The 20,873-nt window shown below is 39.7% G+C and overlaps 2 protein-coding genes across 2 annotated transcripts in view; both read right to left on the bottom strand.

Annotated features, from left to right (window-relative positions):
• The window catches only part of LOC108301310 (torsin-1A-interacting protein 2), a 34,920-nt gene that overhangs the window by 4,820 nt on the left and 9,227 nt on the right, over window positions 1-20,873 (bottom strand). The window contains exons 3-5 of the mRNA XM_017524439.2: window positions 17,589-18,006; window positions 3,657-3,836; window positions 1,640-2,158 (exon numbers count right to left, since the gene is read on the bottom strand). Of these exons, the coding sequence (XP_017379928.1) occupies window positions 1,640-2,158; window positions 3,657-3,690 (553 nt within the window). The 5' untranslated portion in view covers window positions 3,691-3,836; window positions 17,589-18,006. The remainder of the gene's footprint in view (window positions 1-1,639; window positions 2,159-3,656; window positions 3,837-17,588; window positions 18,007-20,873) is intronic.
• LOC108301312 (torsin-1A-interacting protein 2) overlaps window positions 14,907-20,873 on the bottom strand; it is a 15,194-nt gene continuing 9,227 nt past the window's right edge. Inside the window, exon 3 of the mRNA XM_017524442.1 lies at window positions 14,907-18,006. Within this exon, the coding sequence (XP_017379931.1) occupies window positions 16,933-17,328 (396 nt within the window). The 5' untranslated portion in view covers window positions 17,329-18,006 and the 3' untranslated portion in view covers window positions 14,907-16,932. The remainder of the gene's footprint in view (window positions 18,007-20,873) is intronic.

The following is a 20,873-nucleotide window of genomic DNA, read 5'->3' on the forward strand; positions in this document are numbered from 1 at the left end:
TTTGAGATGGAATCTTGCTCTGTTGCCAGTCTGGAGTGAAGTGGCACGATCTTGGCTCACCACAGCTTCCACCCCCCAGGTTCAAGCGATTCTCCTGTCTTGGCCTTGCGAGTAGCTGGGACTATAGGCATGTGCCACCATGCCTGGCTAATTTTCGTATTTTTAGTAGAGATGGGGTTTCACCACGTTGGCCAGGATGGTCTCTATCTCTTGATCTCGTGATCCACCTGCCTTGGCCTCCCAAAGTGCTGGGATTACAGGTGTGAGCCACCACACCCAGCCTAAACTGGATTTTTTTAAACAATATTTTTTTACCAGGTATGGTGGCTCACACCTGTAATCCCAACACTTTGGGAGGCTGAGGCTGGCAGATCACGAGGTCAGAAGTTCAAGGCCAGCCTGACCAACATGATGAAACCCCCGCCTCTACTAAAAAATACAAAAATATTAGCTGGGCATGGTGGCACACGCCTATAATCCCAGCTACTCAGGAGGCTCAGGCAGGAGAATCGCTTGAACTTAGGAGGCAGAGGTTGCAGTGAGCAGAGATCATGCCACTGTACTCCAGCCTGCGCGACAGAGTGAGACTCCAGCTAAAAAAAACAAAAAACAAAACAAAACATTATTTTTTCTACTTACAGTGAACCTGCCTAACAGTGAATTCTTTTTTAAAGAGATGAGGTCTCACTACATGGCCCAGGCGCTTTAGCTAGAACGTACAGGTTACTCACAAGCGTGGTCATTACACACTGCAGGCTCGGGCTCCTGGGCTCAAGCAGTTCTCCCACCTCAGCAACCCAAGTAACTGGGAGGCTTATGCAATCGCACCTGGTGCATATGCAACTGCATTGGCAAATGGGCATTTCAGACTGAGCTCTTCCAAGTGCTTATAAAATACAAATCCACGTAGACAATCACAGAAAGTGAGAGCTAGAAGAATCTTTGGATATCATCTCGTCTAACTTCTTTGTTTTACAAATGGGAAATTGAAGCACCAGGAAGTGAAGAGACTTTCCCAAGGTCACCCAAGTTAACAAGTGGTAGGGCCACAACTAGAATTCACACCTCTTGAGTTCCATTTAAGGATTTCGCACACTGCAATACTTTCCTCCATAAGGGAAGACATGGTTGTTCCTCTTAGCATATAGGCAGACAAAGTCAGGTATAGAGAAACTGACTTAAAGTCCTATAAAACTGAAACGTGACTGAGTTAAGGATACTGTCCCATTAATGCTCATTTTCAAATATACCCATCTCTTGATTGATGTAACATTTAGTTTCCCAAAAAGTAAAAGATTTCAAAAATTGTACGTCAAAATACTCTCATAAGAAATAAAAAGCCAAAAGCGAATTTTTTAAAAGTCATGCCCCTTTTTGTCATATCACATTAACAGTTAAAAAAACCTTGCTTAGAAATGCAGTTTATGTGTAGGAAGCAACTTAATATAGTGGAATAAGCTAAACCTCATTCTAAAATCAACTCAGTCGTATGGCTTTGTGCAAGTGTGGGCAGGGCTCCAAGGCCTTAATCCTATGAAAGATACACAAAAGTTCTCTGGAAAGAAGGCCTCTGGCTTCTGCTGTGTTCTCAGTCAACAGAGCCATACAAAATAGGAGAGAAGTTCAGAGGTTCTCTTACCGGGGGCCAGCAGTCGCCTCCTCAGGGTATCCTTGCCCTCTTGCCCTACACTGGAATGACCGGGACTCTGGGCTTCCTGGGAGTCTGCAGCAGGTGGTTCCTGAGATGCTCCCATTCCGTCAGTCACTTCCGTAGGGAGGGCTGCAGAGCTGCTCCCTAAGTGTGCATCTGCTCGTCCTAACTTGTCACTTGGAGAATGGCTGGGGTCTGGATCCAAGGGTTCTTCACTCAGACTTTCTGAAGGGAGGTGATGCCCTTTTTCACCATCCAGAAAACTCTGGCTGTTCTCATGTTCTGTTTGATCCTTTGGATGTTTCCGCACATTTGCTTCATCTGGACTTTCTGATTTATCACCTGTATCTACACTTTCTGGACCTATTGTCTCTATGTCTTGGTGGCCTTTGCTAAGACCAGCGGCAGGGTGTAGGGTCTGAGCTTCTTCAGCAGTACTTGGTATGATTGTGGTCTCTTGTGCCTGAGGATTTATTGATGGATCACTTTCCAAATCCTTTTGAGAGTCTATTGAGATAAAAATTTATAATTCTTATTGGAAAAAATTCCCCATAAATTCATATTTTAACGATGTCTCTGTTTAATAATAATACTTATATAGATTTTCATGGTTTACAAGACATTCTTCCTAAACGTTATTTCTGTTGGCTCCCACTAAAGATGATTTAAACAACAACAAAAATTTGTCAATAAATCTAAAGTAACACTAATATAAAACAATTTGTATGACCAACAGATTGTTAGAACCAACTTTTGGTTATATTAAATATATCTTCTTCCCTAATGAAAGGCAGTGCCCATCAATGGTAGCTAAAACTTTACACAAAAGGCTGATGGGAACTTTTACAGTGTATGAGCCAGACTGACAACTGCTGAACCCAGTGACCAATCTTCACATCACGAAAACGGGGAAACCCAAACAGATCATTCACCTCCTAATACGACGCAGTAGGAAGTACTCTAGACCACCTAGGAAGTATTCTTGCCAAATAACTGAACTGAAATCTGATCGAGCTTCTAGAGCTACCAGTTTCTAAGAAATATAGGGATAGAGGAATATATTAAATTATGCCTCAAGAATATAATCAGCAAAATGCAGGATGGGAGAAATTCCAAAAGACATTTCTTTAATAACAGTAAGAAATTAAATGGCAAAAAAAGGGGAAAAAAGGAGTCTCTTAACTTACTAAGAGACTTAAGAGACCATCAACCAAATACAATATGTGAACCACAATGTCTAGATCCAGTTTCGAATAAGCCAATCATTAAAGAAATATTTATGACACAATCAGCAATATCTGAATGCCAGATATTTGATGACACTAGGAATTATAATTCATCTTTTTAGGTGTGATAAAGGTATTGTAATTACATTTTTTACAAAGAATCATTATCGGCCGGGTGTAGTGGCTCACACCTGTAATCCCAGCACTTTACGAGGCTGAGGGGGGCAGATCACGAGGTCAGCAGTTCGAGACCAGCCTGGCCAACGTGGTGAAACCCTGTCTCTACTAATAATACAAAAATCAGCCAGGAGTGGTGGCGCATGCCTGTAGTCCCAGCTACTCAGGAGGCTGAGGCAGAAGAATCGCTTAAACCTGGGAGGCAGAAGTTGCAGTGAGTTGAGATTGCACCATTGCACTCCAGCCTGGGTGACAGAAAGAAAAAAAAAAGAAGAAAATCCCTTCTAAATATAGCACATCATGGGATATGTATATAACTCTAAAGATTTATTTACCATCATTTTTTAAAGATGCATTGTATTTTTCCATTACTATAAGTCCCTACTGTTGGAGTCTCTAAAACATTTATCTTCCTTATAATTAGGGTCTCACATTATGGTAAAGTTCAGTAAATCTGAAAGAATAACTATAATCAAAGCAAATGAATCCACTGAATTAGCTTTTTTACTTTAAAACTTCAGGTTTCAGTCATCAGAGATTTTCTCTCTGCATACCCTAGTTTCCTACAGCAGCACCCTCAGTGCTGGACAGATCAGTCTTACCCTCTTGAGGCTCCCTAAGTCCGCTGTCAGCCATGTTTGTGTTCTCTCTCTCCAGAGTTGGGGGGATACTTTTTTTAGTGCTTGGTTTTCCTTGTGAAGATGTCTTGTTTTCTTCTTGTCCCAAGTCCCAACAGACTCATGCTTCCCATGGACCCAGGAAATAAGGCATATATACAGTGACTAAAACAAAATGAAAAAAATTAAATGACTTTTTATCCATACGAAGGAGAAATGCAAATATCAGCTTTATTTATTAAATATGTTTAGTTTGAGTAACATGTCCTCTCTGAAACTTTTTTTGTGACGAAAAGTTCCTTTCATGAGAATCACACTCCAAATCCTAGACTATTAAAGCTCCAGATTATTAATCTTTCATCAGTATCATAATCTCCTAATACATTCCAGCATAGTTGAAAGAGTATAAAAAGTAAGACCAAGTGACCAGAATCTTCAAGAGAATAGCTTGAACTAAAATAAAAAATAAATCTAAGAGTAGAAATTTAAGTCACTGCTGAAACAATCACTGCAGATTTCCTGGAGGCCTTCAATTTCTGTCCCAGATACTTTCTCATAGTCTGCCTATCAGAAGGTTTCACTTATATTAAAAAGTAACAACACAAGAGGTTCCCACAAACTGAGATGGCTGCTTTGAGGTACCGCTACACATTTGCACTGACTTTGGTTTTCTTGAGGTATTGTTTTGTAAAACATGGAGAGAGATACCCCTTCATTCAGTGCCTTTTTATGCAATGCTCAAAGACAGATAAAGAAAATTATTTTTATACAAAAGGAATCAAAATCATTTTATAGGCAATAAAACTTATATTTTATAGTTAATTCTTATTTTTTGTCAAAAACAAATAGATCAGTAAAGTTACTTCACATTCATTGCCTATAAAAATGAGAGTAATGATATCTATGAGGCTTAAATACAAAAATATTTATGAAAAAACTTTGTGAAGTGTTAAGAGTTTTTTTGACAGCCTAGTTGGAAGGCTAGCCAACTGGCTGTCTTTCTGTTTTACTCAGCACTTTTTTGTAAAATTTAATTTTACAGATTAAAAACTTCAATCCCCAATGCCTACAAGGTGCCTAATGTATAATAAGAACTCCATATTTTAACTTAAAATCATGTGAAAAAAAATAAATGAATGTATAAATAAAGAATGATGCCACAGATAAACTGGAAGGAAAGAGAAGAGTAGGGACAGACCCTTCTTTCTGCTGGTGTAAACACTTAGCAAAGTGTCTCAGATTCGGAGGGTTCCTTGTCACCTCTTTTACGTTCTTCAAGCTCTTGGGATTGGGCTTTCAAGCCATCATATGTTGCAGTGAAGGTTTCTCTCCTATCCTAGCTCATGATAGAAAAGAAAAAGTCCCCAGTACTTTTCAAGTTTTGTTAAAAAATTTTTCCCTGCCAGCCAAAACCAAGAAAATAGGTTAAAAGTTTCCTATGTACAAGTAACAAAAATTTTCAAAAGCAAAGATGCTACTCACAATAACCATAAGGAATCTGAAATAAAAACTAAAAGATATCTGGTAATAAATCTAACAAGAGATATACAAGATCTTTAGACAGTGGTGAATTTTACGGTTTGTAAATTATACCTCAATAAAGCTGTTTCTTTAAAACACAACTTTAGAGAGAAAAATATAAAACTTAATTCAAGTATATAAAAAAGAGATAACAGAAAAATATATCACACATAGACAATAAGACTCAAAACCATTGATGCCAATTTTCTCCAAATTAATCTACAAAAGTATGCAATTTGAAACAAAATCTCAAGTTTTTTTCTATTATTACTGTTAGTTTCTAGTAAAATGGAAAAGCTGATCCTAAAATTCACAAAGAGCAGCAAAAGATCAAGAAGAGTCAGCATAATTCTGAAGAGGTGGGGCAATCAGCTATCAAAACTTCTTTAAACCTAAAGTAGGCTGGGCACAGTGGCTCACACCTGTATTCCCTGCACTTTGGGAGGCCAAGGTGAGCAGATCACCTGAGGATCAGGAGTTCGAGACCAGCCTGACCAACATGGTGAAACTCCGTCTCTACTAAAAATACAAAAATTAGCTGGGCATGGTGGCACATGCCTGTAATCCCAACTACTCAGGAGGCTGAGGCAGAAGAATCATTTGATCCCAGGAAATGGAGGTTGCAGTGAGCCAAGATCATACCACTGCACTCCAGCCTGGGTGACAGAGCAAGATTCTGTATTTAAAAAAAAAAAAAAAATTGTTTGGGAACAACTGACTATTCAAATGGAGGGAAAATTTCTGTCTCCTACCTCATACAAAAATCAAGTCCAGATTAAAGACCTAAATGTAAAAAACAAAACTTTTAAACTTTGAGAAGAAAATATAAAATATCTTTATAACTGCAAGGGTTTCCTAAATAAGATATACAATATACAAACCAGAAAGGGAAATTTCACAAATTTCAATACATTACAAAATTTTTAATTTCTACACAAGATATCGAAATTAAAAATCTCTGACTAGAAAAATATCTGCAACACATACAACCAGTAAGGAATTAAAATCGAGAACACATAAAGAATTCCACAAATCAGTAAAAGACAAATAATGCTATGAAAAAGTGAGTGAAAGGGTTGAAGAAGCAGTTCAACAAACAGGAAATATAAAAACCTAATGAATATGTAAAAAGAGTAGTCAAGGAAATATAAAAAATAAATTAATGGTGAGATAACATTTCACACCAGCAGACTGGTAAAAAGCTAAGTCAGACAATATCATATGTTGATGAGGATTTAGAGATACAGAGAGCTCTTAAACCCTAATGGCAATGAAGTAAACTGCTACTACAACTTTAGAGAGAAATATGGCAAGGAAAATTAAGGCACACATATTCTACAAATCGGCAACTCCATTTTTAGATGTATAATAGAGAAACTCATTCACATGCCCCAAAACATCCATTGCTGTATTGTTTAAAATGAGGAAAAATGAGAAAATCTAAATGTTCATTAATAAGAAAGTGGGTTTAAAAAATTGTGTCATATTCTTACAATGTAATATTATACACAGCAATTAAAATGAATTAGATTATCTTTAAAAGTTGTAAAATTACAGCACTGAAGCACTTATGACAAGGTGACAAGGCACAGTGGCTCACACCTGTAATACCAGCATTTTGACAGGCCAAGGCAGACAGATGGGTGGAGCTTAGGAGTTCAAGACAAGCCTTGGCCAGGCATGGTGGCTCACGCCTGTAATGCCAACACTTTGGGAGGCCGAGGTGGGTGGATCACGAGGGCAGGAGATCGAGACCATCTTGACCAACATGGTGAAACCCCCATCTCTTCTAAAAATATTAAAAAATTAGCCAGGCAGGGTGGCGTGCGCTTGTAGTCCCAGCTACTCAAGAGGGTGAGGCAGAATAAGTGCTTGAACCCGGGAGGCAGAGGTTGCAGTGAGCCGAGATCATCCCAGCCTGGGCGACAGAGTAAGACTCCATCTCAAAAAACAAAACAAAACAAACAAAAAAACCCAGCCTGGACAACATGGTGACAACGTCTCTACAAAACAATATACAAAAACTAGCCAGGTGTGGTGGTGCATACCTGTAGTCCCAGCTGCTGAGGCAGGAGGATCACTTGAGCCCTGGAGGCAGAGGTTGCAGTGAGCCAAGATTGCACCATTGCAAGCCAGCCTGGGCTAAGAGCAAAACTCTGTCTCAAAAAAAAAAAAAAAAGTGTTTCACATCTTTACTAAGGTGGTGGTTCCCTTTGTTATCAAACTTAAAATTGTATGTGACATAAATTATCCTCAATAAACTTTATTGCAAACAGAGCTGAAGGCTTTCAAAAATATATTACTTGGTAACTAGGTTGCAGTCCAAAAGAATCTGCAAAGGCACCACAGGTATTTCTATAATCTTATAAATGCTTGACATACACCATTCCTGTCACAAAGCACACATAGACCCTAAGCCCATTTTATTCAGACCTTTTGTAACGTATCATCACTGTTCAGTGTTGAAATAGCATTCCCTCACAGTGCAAGTGGGACAAACAAGAAGTTCTTGACAAAGCCTCAGAAAAGGTCACATGGCAGGGTATCTGAGAGATCTGGAGGCACTGTTCCAGTGGCAGGTCAATCTTTTTTTTTTTTTTTTTTTTTTTTCAAGACAATGCCTCAGCCTTCGTAACGGGGACTGCAGGTGTGCACACCATGCTTAGCTAATTTCTGTTATTTTTCGCATAGACAGGGTCTCACCATGTGGCCAGGCTGGTTTCCAACTCCTGGCCTCAAATGATCGCCCACCTTAGCCTCATAAAATGCTGGGATTACAGGCATGAGCCACTGCGCCCAGCCAGGCAGGTCAATCTTTTGAACAGTATCTGACCCCTATCAGGGTATGTGTTCATTATGAACCTCTGGACTGCATAATGGAAGTGAGGCAGAGCCTCATCCTGATGGAAAATGGGGTAGTTGGAGACTTGCTATAGCTGTAGGGAAAACCCCTCCATAAGCATGCTGAAAAATAAATACTTTTGATAGTATCTTCTACAACAAGGAACTGATAAGACCTATGTGCTTCATACAGCAATGAAAGACATTTACTCTGAGTGAATCCCTTGCAAGTTCAATTGTGACATGTTGGTGTTCAGTGCTCTATACATGGAAGTGATAATTTTCATATTTCTACTTAAATAAAATGTAGCCTCATCACTGACAGACATTTCCACTTCCCTGTGACCCTGAAATCTGCAGCAAAACTTGCATTATTTTGCTTTGTCTCCATCAGGGCTTGTAACAGGTTAAGGCTGTAAGGTTTTGTTCTCCATTTTTGAAGAACCTATTAGATGGTCGGCTGAGGGATGCCTTGCTTAATTTCTATCTCCTGGGAATTCTCTAGGAGGGACACAGATTTGCCTCACTGCTTCTTCTGTAAAGTGGCTACCCTGTGCTCTGTCTTTTAAGATGCAACCTTTTCTGCTTCATCTCACTATAAAATGGTAAATGCTTTGACTACCCAGTAGGTGCCATTGTGTGGTATACCAAATGACTTTTGCACTGAAGTTGCATAACCAGGCCTAGAAGACTCCAACATACAAAATTAAGTGCTATAAGGCTAACTACAATTCAATACCTATTACATGTTTATAAATAAATTTGGGTCAGGCATGGTGGCTCATGCATGTAAGCTAGGATGTTACAATTCTGCTATGAAAACAAATAACATATAAAGCATACACAACAACTATAAAAGCTACTATTTATTGAGTGCCTTCTTTGTGTCAGGCAGCATTCAAAGCTCTTTATGGATTAACTCGTTTAATCTTCACAACACTTTAGGAGGCCAAGGCAGGAGGATTGCTTGAGTCCAGAAGTTCGGGATCAGCCTGGGCAACATAATGAGGCGATGTCTCTACAAAAAAATGTAAAAAGTAGCCAGGCATAGTATTACATGCCTGTAATCCCAGCTACTCAGGAGGCTAAGGAGGACGATCCCTTGAGCCCAGGAGTTCAAGGCTGCAGTGAGCTAAGATCATGCCAGTGCAATCCAGCCTGAGTGACCCTGTCTCAGAAGAAAAAACAAACAAAATATATATGTGTACATACATATATATGCGTGTGTATGTATATATAATTGATACTAATGAAGGTTTGAAAACATTCTATTTTTTTGTTACTCTTTACATTATTTGCATATATAATTGATAACAAAAAATAAATACATAAATGGAAAGGATACACATCAACTTCCATTTAGTGCTTGCTTCTGCAAGGAATACAAGAGGGTGTCAACTGTACACATAAAGTTTCCTTAAAAAAAAAAAAAAAACTTTAATCATAGAAAAACATTCAACAATAAAAAAAATAACAACTGAGATGAATGTGATAAAATGTTCATGTATTTTAGATCTGGGCACAGGTCTTGTTATATTATTCTCTGTACTTTTCTATATGTGTGATGTAGTTACTGTCTTTTTAAATGAATAATAAATTAGTCTCTGTAAAAAAAATTAAGTATCAAAAGGCAAGGCCTGTAATGGAAACCCTTTGAGCCTACATGCAATGACCTTGTGTTACAGAGGTACGCTTCCACCATGGCCTCCTAGACATTCTGTCACAACCAGCTGGGAGGAGACAGGACATGGAAAAGCTGCCTCTGAGAACAAAATCAGAGCTGGGAGAGCAAAAGATCTCTCCAACTCCATCCTGCAAACTGCTAGCGTTGCCATGGGGACCAGTGAAAAAGAGGGGAGGGGATGGAGACCTGGGAAAAACCTGGGGAAGGGCGAGGGGGATAGGTGTCAGGAAGCACTAAGACCATTTTTTAAATGGAGAAGAAAATGAGAAGTTTAGCAGCCAAGAAGAGCAAAAAAGAAATCAGCCATTCCAGCATGGCGGTTTAGACATAAATGCCATCATGACAAATGTATGACAGTTGGGGTAGAATTAAGTATATATCTTTACTTTTAAACACAATTTTATTTTAGTGAATGATGCCATTTTTAGGCTCTAGGGATAAAAAGAAACTGATATCTTGGCCCTGAAACAAGTTACAGTCCTGCTGCGAAAAAGAATAACATATAAAGCACACACAACAGCTCTAAGAACTACTATTTATTGAGTGCCATCTTTGTGCCAGGCATCATTCAAAGCACTTTATTAACTCATTTAATCTTCACAACAATCTTATGAGGTGCAAACTATTAATATTCCTACTATTTTAGAGATGAGGAAACTGAGATACAGAAAGGTTAAGAAGCTTACCCAAGAACATGTGACTACTGAGGGCAGTCAGGTTTTGAACTCGGGTAGTTTGGACGTAGGACCTAATCATGACCCTTTAATAAGCTTGCATGAAGCATACCACAAAGCACCCTTACTCTGGAATACTTAAATCTAGATTTGAATTGTGACTCTAGCACATATGACCTGAGCGAATTTGTACATATCTTTCAATTTTTCTCTATTTCTTTTCTTTTTCCTTTTCAGGGACCTGTCACATCAGGAATCTGTTTATCTGCTGTGGAAAGCCTCAGGTGATCTAAGGTAAATACAGGAATTATATCTACCATAATTAAGATTACAAAATGGGCCTAGAAATTGTGACAAAAATCTGGCTTGGGTTATCCATCCCTCCAGGCCTTTTTTTTTTTTTTTTTTTTTTTTTTNTTTTTGAGTCAGAGTCTCCCTCTGTTGCCCAGGCTGGAGTGCAATGGCATGATCTCGGCTCACTGCAACCTCTGCCCCCTGGGTTCAAGTGATTCTCCTGCCTCATCCTCCCAAATAGCTGAGATTACAGGCACGCACCACTACCATCTGGCTAATTTTTGTATTTTTAGTGGAAATGGGCTTTTACCATGTTGGCCAGGCTGGTCTCGAACTCCTGACCTCAAGTGATCCACCCACCTTGGCCTCCCAAAGTGCTGGGATTTCAGGCGTGAGCCACCACGCCAGCCCAAGTCTGCTTCTTTGTCTATGCATTTAGTTCTCCCAAGAGATTCTCTGTCCCCCTCTCTCTCTCTGTCTTGCTTTTGTACCCTGCTAATCAGGTATACATGATTTTCTTTTTTTTCTTTTTAAAAGACGGGGTTTCACCATGTTGGTCAGGCTGGTCTTGAACTCCCAACCTCAGGTGATCCGCCCGCCTCGGCCTCCCAGAGTGCTGGGATTACAGGCGTGAGCCACCACTCCCGGCCTAAGTATACATGATTTTTTGTCAGACTTGAACCTTGCAGAATTGAAGCCACAGAAAAGAGTATGTTGACTCTGCAGTGCTTGAAGTGAGTAGGAGTAACATTTCCCAGAGGAGGCATTGTTAGGAAATTTTGCCTCTGACCCGCTTTTGTGCCAGTCCTACCAGGAGAGAGAGTGAAGCCAGACCGTCTCCATCTCTCCTGTTTTCTCTCTGGACATCAGTGTTCATTTCCTCATTCTCTCTTTCTAGGCTCTTACTCTTGCAGAATCCACAGGTCTTTCTTGAAGAAATCTGTGGTCAGAACTTTGGGCTGCATTTTTATCTAGGGAAGGAACAGGAAGAGTGTTGTCTACTAGAAATCTAGCACTGGAGAAATGTGAGTCCGATTTGTCCTTTCTTGGTTTAGTTTTGGTTTGTTGCTGTCATTATAATGTTTTTTATGCACTGGACTGTTACATGTTTGTCTACCTGCTAGCAGTTTACTCTTTTTTTTTTTTTTTTTTTTTTTTTAGACAGAGTTTTGCTCTTGTTACCCAGGCTGGAGTGCAGTGGTGCGATCTCGGCTCACTGCATCCTCTGCTTCTTGGGTTCAAGCAATTCTCCTGCCTCAGCCTCCCGAGTAGCTGAGACTACAGGTGTGCGCCACCATGCCCAGCTAATTTTTGTATTTTTAGTAGAGACAGGGTTTCATTGTGTTGACCAGGATGGTCTCTATCTCTTGACTTCGTGATCCACCCGCTTCAGCCTCCCACAGTGCTGGGATTACAGGCGTGAGCCACCTCATCCGGCCGGGCCTTTTAATCTTTACAACAAAGACCATTTGACTTACACTACAGGCTCAACCTCAGTCCCAAAACCAATCTTGTCCTTCATCAGGAGAGATTTAAGAAGTTTTTTGTTTTCGTTTTTAGAGACAGGCCCTCACTGCTGCCCAGGCTAGCGGGCAGTAGTACCATCATGGCTCACTACAGCCTCAAGCTCATAGCTCACTGAGGCTCAAGGGATCCTCCTACCTCAGCCTCCTGAGCAGCAGACACTACAGGCACATGCCACTGCATCCAGCTAATTATTTCTTCTTAAAAATTTTTTGTAGAGTTGGGGTCTCACTATGTTGCTTAGGCTTGTTTTGAACTCCTAGGCTCAAGCCATCCTCCTGCCTCAGCCTCCCAAAGTGCTGGGATTACAGGTGTGAGCTACCAGCCAATAAGTTTATAATTCAGCATCAGTTCAAACAATTGGCTTTCATCCCTGTTCTAAAACTAAGACTCAGCAGGCATGGTGGCTCCAGCCGAGGTGAGCAGGACACTTGAGCTCAGGAGCTCAAGACGAGTCTGGGCAACATGGCAATACTCCTTCTTTGTGTAAAATTTTTGTATACAAAAATTAGCTGGGTGTGGTGGTGCAAGCCTATAGTCACAGCTACTTAGGGGGCTGAAGTGGAAGGATCACTTGAGCCCAGGAGGTCAAGACTCCTGTGAGTCATGATGGTGCCACTGCACTCCAGTCTGGGTGACAGAACAAGACCCTGTCTCAAAACAACAAAACAGTAAGTAAGACTCCACATTATTCCCCAGTTGTAACTTCTGCTTTTGCTTTCTTGCCTTATATCTTTCCTCATCCTAAAGATTTAGTATGTGCCATATGTTTGGTATATGTTATTGCATTTAAACCTCACAACAGGATGAGGTAGGTATTATTACACAACCTTTGTCACAGATGAAGAAACTAGATACAGAGAGGTTAAAATGCTCAAGGTCATTTAATAATGTCAGAATTAGAATACAAACCCAGCTGGCTGCAAGGCCATTATTTTGCCTCTATAAAAAGCAATTTTCAAGCTGTGTCCCCAAAATTCCATGGAGACTCAGGGTTGCCAGGGAGACAGGAGAGATGAAAGGGCTATGGTTCATCTCACTTTTACAGACAGCTATGAATGTGGACTGCCACATATTCTTTGGATGCCATGGACTCATTTCTGCCTTCCTGTTTGCCTGGACTTCCTTCACCTGTAACTCAGAGATGAATCTTACCTCACCACTCACATCCCCCAAAAGCCACCTCTTTGGTGGCTTTCCGGTCTGCCCTTGCATGTTTCCATTAACCCTTCCACTCCCAGGTTTGCTGTAAAATAACAGGAAGTAGTTATAATGGTCATTTTAGAAATGCTGCCATAACATATAAGCAGTATTACCCATTCTTCCACACTATAAAAAGAGAGACTAGTATGGCTCACACTCTTTAAAACACTGAGTAACCCTCCAGATCATTTGTCATTAGAATTAATTTTACCAACACAGCATTTATATTTTAATAAAATTCATTATTCACATCAACTATGGAGTATTCTAGAATAATCTGCAATATTTGAAGCCATACTAGAAAGATCTAAAGTGAAAAGCTGTGTTCAAAGCCCTCCTCAATTTTCTTTGCTCAGTTTTATGACCTCTACTACATGATGCTGATTTCTGACAGCTTACCATATAACAGGTATGTGATAATGTTTGAAGGCAAAGGAACCTTCTTAATATTAAAATTAACATTTTTGATTCCTTTTTCTTGCCTGTATATTCACATAGCTTATAATGACACCAAACAAAACTGTTTGTGAAGAGGACTGAAACAGTCCTGATTAGTTTAAATAATGAGAAAAATGTGGCTAAGTTATGACCTAAATTATCAACAGTGATCTTCAGTCTGACAGGAAACCTCTTTTTACATTACCAGTATTACCAAATAAATGGTACTATCTTGCAGTATTATAAGTACTCTGCTCCCATCCTTGTAAGCCAGATAAGTAAACACTATGGACATATTACTATAGCATTTCTCAAAGTGTGGTCCATAGAGCGCCTGCATCAGAATATCCCAAGGTACTATTTATCTTTCTTCTCTTTTTTTTGAAAGAGACAGGGGTCTCACTATCTTGCCCAGGCTGGTCTTGAACTCCTGGGCTCAAACAATCTTACTGCCTCAACCTCCCAAGTAGCTGTGATAAAAGGTACATGCCACTGTACCCGGCCTGAGGTGTTATTTATAATATGCAGATTCCTGGGCTCTACAAGCAACCTGAAGAATCAAAATTTCTAAAACAGACCAAGAAATCTGCATTTAGTTTTCAAATGAATGAGAAGTTGTTGTTGCCCAGGCTGGCCTCGAACGCATAGCCTCACCTCCTCAAACACCAGGACAACTGGCCTGAGCCACCGCAGCCCCCAGGAAATGTACATTTTTAAACAAGCTCTCCCAAGTTCTGCTTAGGTATTGATTTGAGAAATCAATGGTATAAATCCTTTTAATCTGATCTTACTAGTTAACGGAGAGATTGGTTAAAACAGAAACAAAGACCTTTTCTCTATTTTGCTGATATTTAAATTTTCACATTTGCAGACTGTTTCTTAGTATATGTCCTTGTAACAAGCATTTTCTAATAACTGAAAAAATTTAAGGGCCAATACTACTAATCATAATATTATTCTCAAAAGTATTCTCTCAAAGTAAATTTTCACTTTTTAGGAAGAGTTATAGGATAGTGAAGTTCTTCATTAAACAGCGATAAACTAACTGGTCTTCACTCAATTTAGCAGTTCACATAGTTTATTCAGCAATATAACAGGAGAGAACCTCCATTGTAAGAGACATAAGGCAGATACAGGGTGGATCTCTGGGGTACATTCTTCATACAGACTAACAAATACGTTTAGGTTTCACAACATGTGGCAAGTATGATTTGCTGCACACCAAAAACCATTCATTCCTCACTTTTTCCTTGCTAAAAGAGACCTGGCCAAGCACAGTGACTCATGCCTGTAATCCCAGCACTGTGGGAGGCTGCAGCAGGTGGATCACATGAGGTCAGGAGTTCGAGACCAGCCCGGCCAACATGATGAAGCCCCATCTCTACTAAAAACACAAAAACCAGCCAGGTGCAGTGGCGGGTACCTGTAATCCCAGCTACTTGGGAGGCTGAGGCAGAAGAATCGCTTGAACCTGGGAGGCGGAGGTTGCAATAAGCAGAGATTGCGCTGCTGCACTCCATCCTGGGCAAAAGAGCAAGACTCTGTCTCAAAAAAATAAAAAGAGCCCTGATTTCATTAATGGAGGCAATGTGCCCTACCCAGGCAATGCTGACCCTATTCCCCTTTGCCAAACTTTCCCAGGCTCCCTTATAAACTGGTACTTTCTAATGAGATGTAGAAAAAAATCTGCTAGGGATTTTTGGAAAAGATTTGATTCCCAAATAAAAGACAGACTTGAAAGAAAGTCGTTTGCTCTCCACTTCCAGCCTTTTCTAGGGATTACAAAGTCTGGTACAACAAGAAGTCATACCATATGTATTGAGAAAAAAACCATAGGGACAAAGAGCAAACATGGGTCCTAGGCTGGGTGAGGTGGCTCACACCTGTAATCCCAGCACCTTGGGAGGCCAAGGTGGGAGGATGGCTTGAGCCTAGGAGTTGGAGACCAGCCAGCCTAGGCCATACAGCAAGACTTTGTCACTACTTTTAAAAAAGCAAAAGCAAAAAAAAAGAAAAAGATCCCAAGCGGGAAGGACAGAAAGAAGCTGGGACCTTGATAATATTATTGAGGTGATATAAAAGCAGTAGATACCTTGATACCTGGCATGTTAACTGTAATTTAAAAATTATTCAGTGGACTCTGAGATGCTTTCAACAGCTTTTTCTAAGTGGCTTAACCCCAACTCTGGGTCTATGATTTTCATGAACAATAGAGTTCAGAATGTGGCCAATGTTCAGCAGGATCTTCTTAGTTCTAAGAAGATGCTTCCCCTAGACTGTTCACAATATATATGAGGTCAGGCTTGATAATTTCTTTTGTCATACATCTCCTAGATAGGTACTTTTCCATTTCCAGGGGAGGACGTTGTAAATTCAGTCACGACAAAGACAAAACAGTCTTTTGTTTATGTAAAGCCAAGTAAGTATTAGACAGGTGGCATTTCTGCATGTTTCGGCAAAACCTACGTAGGTATTTCCTAATAGAATGTGATTTATCTGACAGTGACCAGTAATCAATAATGTCATAGCCACACTGAGGATGGGCCAAAGAGGGCCAATGATTAAGAGATGGCTATATATGGATAAATTTTATCTATCTATATATCTATCTATATATATCATCACTGACTAATGCATAAGAAGTGGAGTCTATAACAGTGTAACTTCTTATTAAAATTCACTGGACTAATCTAGGATCCAGCTAAAACAAGGATGCTTTCCCACAAAAGTTATCATTAGAAATACCATTATGGAGCACATAGTATGAGACTTGCCCTCTAGGACTACCTTTCATATGTCACTATTTAAGCTGCAGAAAGTTTTTTAGAAGTGGTAAGTTCCAAATCATTGTTAATAGGAAATATGGATTAGCCTCAGTCTAGATGGACAATCTGGCCGGAATACTGACTAAATTCAGGGTGAGCAAAATATGTGTAGGCCACAGAAGCAGATCCAACAATTTAAGCAGTTCCCCCAAAGTAGTAACAATCTGGGTCAGATTTAGAAAGGAATTATTTTTCCATCTTCTTTGGGCTAACCACACAAAAGCCTCTAGACTTGACAATTTTGACTATGACAGAAGCTATTTGTTTTGGCCCAGCTTTTTGTTTAAGGTTTTATCTGTTCTGGTCAAGATTAACTGTAATGCTGGGTTAAAACCAGCTACTCGAGAGTCATGTATTCTTTTTCTAACCAGTGGAGGACCCAGAAGAAATGGATGGCAAGCTTTCTCAAAGGTCCATCTGGTGAGATTTTGGGGAGCCCACTCAAGTGGGAAAGACCAAGGAAGAACAAGGCTTCTATTAGCAGGATTATCAGGATAACACTCAGGGCAATAATCAGCTCTGTTAATACGGTCTAAGAATACCTGGTAACATTCATTTTCAACAAGTTCAGTTTGGTACAACCAGTGGCCTAGTTCTAAACTAGGGAACCACTGTTGTCCACAATCAGGGCAATGCGAATTATCGGAAAACATCTGGACCTAGTAAGACAACACAGACAGCAATGTAACAGCAAGAGGCAACAATGACAAGGAGAGACACCCAAACAACCAGTCCTAATACAGGTTTGGTTTACCAATTTCTTAGTTCAACCAATATTACTTGGAGAGCCAAATAAACTTGGTTTGCACCTCAGTGCAATTCTTCAAGATTTCGTTGTCTATTTTTCACTCAATTGCAACTCAGTCTCTGAACTCAGGGACCGATCCAGTTTATAATGTTATCAGTCACTTACTAGCAGTACAGATCTCAGGATAGCTCCTTCAAATCCCAGCTTCTCAAGAAGAGATAGGGCTCTAGTTTAAATTAGTTATATTTTTCTTATGCGTTATCAGCTGCTGGTGGTGTCACACAGAGGCACTTGGCTTACTCTGCTTTGTTGGGAAGGTTATTGTGTCTGCTTGGTGAAACAGAGGAGCTGACAGGTCCAATGGGTCTTTTGTTGGTGCTGGCACTCTTGCCGTTGTAATACACGTACCCAAGTCTTAAGGCCTTGACACTTTATAGCAATGTAGAGGGGTCAGAAAAACCTGGCAGAGTCGTCTTGAGCGAAGATCCAGTGAAGTCTGCCTTGGGAGAACATTAATCAGGACCCAGTTGCCGTGAAGTAGCTGATGCTGAGTTGGATGGAGAACCTGGAATGCATCACATACCTGTAAATGACAACACTTCAGACGACTCATATGGGTTTTGCAGTTCCTCACATTATTATTAGAAACATGCATTTGGAAATTATTCAGGTTAGTTACAGGCAGATAAGAAATGTCTCATGGGTTTTCCCATGACTATTTAACATGGGTTCAAACCAATTGATCTGTTGGTACTAGAAAGAATTCTAGATCATTTATACTAGGACTAGCTTAATTTTTTAGGACTGTATTTCTTTTTTACTCCATATGTACCTTGCATAAGGTCTGTACAATCACATCTAACTTGGTAAAACTTTGAGATCTCCTGTACATCTCTTCTGTAAAATCAGTGCCAGGTATGGCATTCCCATAACTTATGGGATAACAATAACAATGACAGGCTTTCCCTAATAGGTTTCAATCCATCCACAAAAAAAGCTTACACGACTTTTACATAATAGTCTTAAAAGCTAACCATAGGAAGTTGAATGAAATCCCAGAAAAAAAAAAAAAAAAAATCAAAGGGGCAGGTCTCATTGCCCACCATCTAGTTTTATTGGTTTATGCACAGTGTCAGTCTGAGAAGGCAAGTAAGGCATAGCCCTAAGCAATAGTCCTAAGCTATTCTTGCAAAATGCATAGCAAATCAGTTGGAATTTGCAGATACTATCATCATCTTTGCACTCCTTCATGACACTGAATGTAGCATGTAAACAAGGTGGGACAGTAGGATGTATGTAGAAGGTCACCTAGAGAGTGTCATAGATTGTCAGAGTACTATATACCAAGCCTTTCTCCCATGTTCTTTTTGTAAATTCTGAGGCTCGATCCTGTGAGAGTAATAAGAGACACTGGGGAAAGCATGGGTTAAAATATAAAGATCTGGCCGGAAAAACAGAAGGAATCATGGCCTTATTGTGGTAAGCCAGAACTCTTTCCTTACAGAAATAATAGCTGTGATTCTCAGATTTTAAAATAGTAAATTTAAAAGGTAAATGAAGAGCCTCTGACAGTGCTACAACATGGGGCCCATATTTTGATGGGAGCCCCAGAGCAGGTGAAAGAGAGTCAAGATAGATATACTGATGTGTTTTCTGAAGTTAGGTAGCAGTATATGGTTGAGGGCTCCTAATTCAGTTCCTCAGGCAGAGTGGACAAAAGGTAGCGTTAGCACAGGGTATAACAGAGTTCCCTGAGGGTCTATTGACAAAAGCTACCAGAGTAAAAGATTCAGCTGCTGAATTAAACCTTGGGCATCTAGTCATGGTACAGAGAGATGACAAATGAAACTTCCACAGTGGTAGAGCCCAATAAACACAGAAGATAAAAAATAAGAAGTCTGACATTTAAATGATCAAATTTTGGATTTTTAGAGCAAAATCAAATAAATACAACAAGATACTACTGTAGTATCAGCAAGATACTATTTTACATCCACCAGACTACAAAAACTAAGAAGTCTGACAAAGGGGGTTCCACATACTGTAGGAAAAACCACTCTTCCCAGAGGACTCCTTGGTAGGAGTCAAGAGAAATCCCTAAAGGTCGAAGTGCTCAGAAAAATTCCATCCATTCCCCAACCTTCAGTTTTCCAACTTCAGTAATCAAACAAGCACTAGAATTCCAAGTAATTCTGTATCAAGAGAACTCCACTGTTCCATATGTTCCAGACAAGTCTTTCCTCCTCTCCTGCAGGCAAGAGCCAATAGGAGGCCCCAGAACCCCAAATGCTCAGAATAATACCACCCATTACAGCTTCCTCACTCATTCTTTAGCCTTAGAGCTAATGGATGAGTAGGAATAAAGAAAGGGGCCTGGGAAAATGCTAATGGCAAGATTCCTAACCCTATACCCACCCCAACACTCACGGCTTCACTACCATTATCTGCTTAAAAGCATCAGGACCATCACTTCTCGGACTTTTGGCTAAGATCAAATGTAAGCATCAGGACCAATCTGATATTTGCATCTCTGTTTATGTCAGTCACCACCTGAAACACAGGACTTCTTGGTTATATCTCATCCTCTTAAACTCAAATCTCCCATATGGCTCTATGAGCAGTGCGATAACAAGCACTATCCTTGCTTTATTTTTTTCCCCATAAAACAAGTACCATTTTGCTATATTATTTATTTTGGCTATTTTGCTCTATTAAAATATAAACTTCCTGAGAGCAGGACATTTTATCTTCTTATTTACTGCTATAGTGGCCAATAAATATTTCTGGATGAATAAATGACAAAAATAAAATGTAACTTGAATTCTTACACTCTAATGACAAGACTATAAATCTGTAATCACTTTTGGAATTGGCATTACCTAGTAAAGCTGAAGATGTGCATTTCCTATAACTCAGCAATTCCACTCTTAGGTATATACCCTAGAGAAATTACACATTACATTTAAAAACATGAATAAAAACATTCATGGTGGCACTGTGTAATAGCAAAATAATAACCAAAATGGCCATGAACAGGATAATGAATAAATTGAGTTATTTCTGTACAATAGGATACTGTCCTTATAAACATAAATGAAACTCAAGAATGTTGAGCTTAAAAAAAAATGTAGGTAGCAGAAGGAAAAAATACATACATGCACACATTCTTATATAAACTTTCCACTTATATAAAGTTTCAAAAGCATATAAAATTAATGTATTGTTTAGGGATAAGTATGTAAAAAAGCTTAAAAAAAAAAAGTGTGGGCCGGGCGCGGTGGCTCAAGCCTGTAATCCCAGCACTTTGGGAGGCTGAGGCGGGTGGGTCACGAGGTCAAGAGATCGAGACCATCCTGGTTAACATGGTGAAACCCCGTCTCTACTAAAAATACAAAAAATTAGCTGGGCATGGTGGCACATGCCTGTAATTCCAGCTACTCAGGAGGCTGA

This window comes from Cebus imitator, unplaced genomic scaffold (genome assembly GCF_001604975.1).
Source record: "Cebus imitator isolate Cc_AM_T3 unplaced genomic scaffold, Cebus_imitator-1.0 Scaffold33, whole genome shotgun sequence".
NCBI classification, from domain to species: domain Eukaryota; kingdom Metazoa; phylum Chordata; class Mammalia; order Primates; family Cebidae; genus Cebus; species Cebus imitator.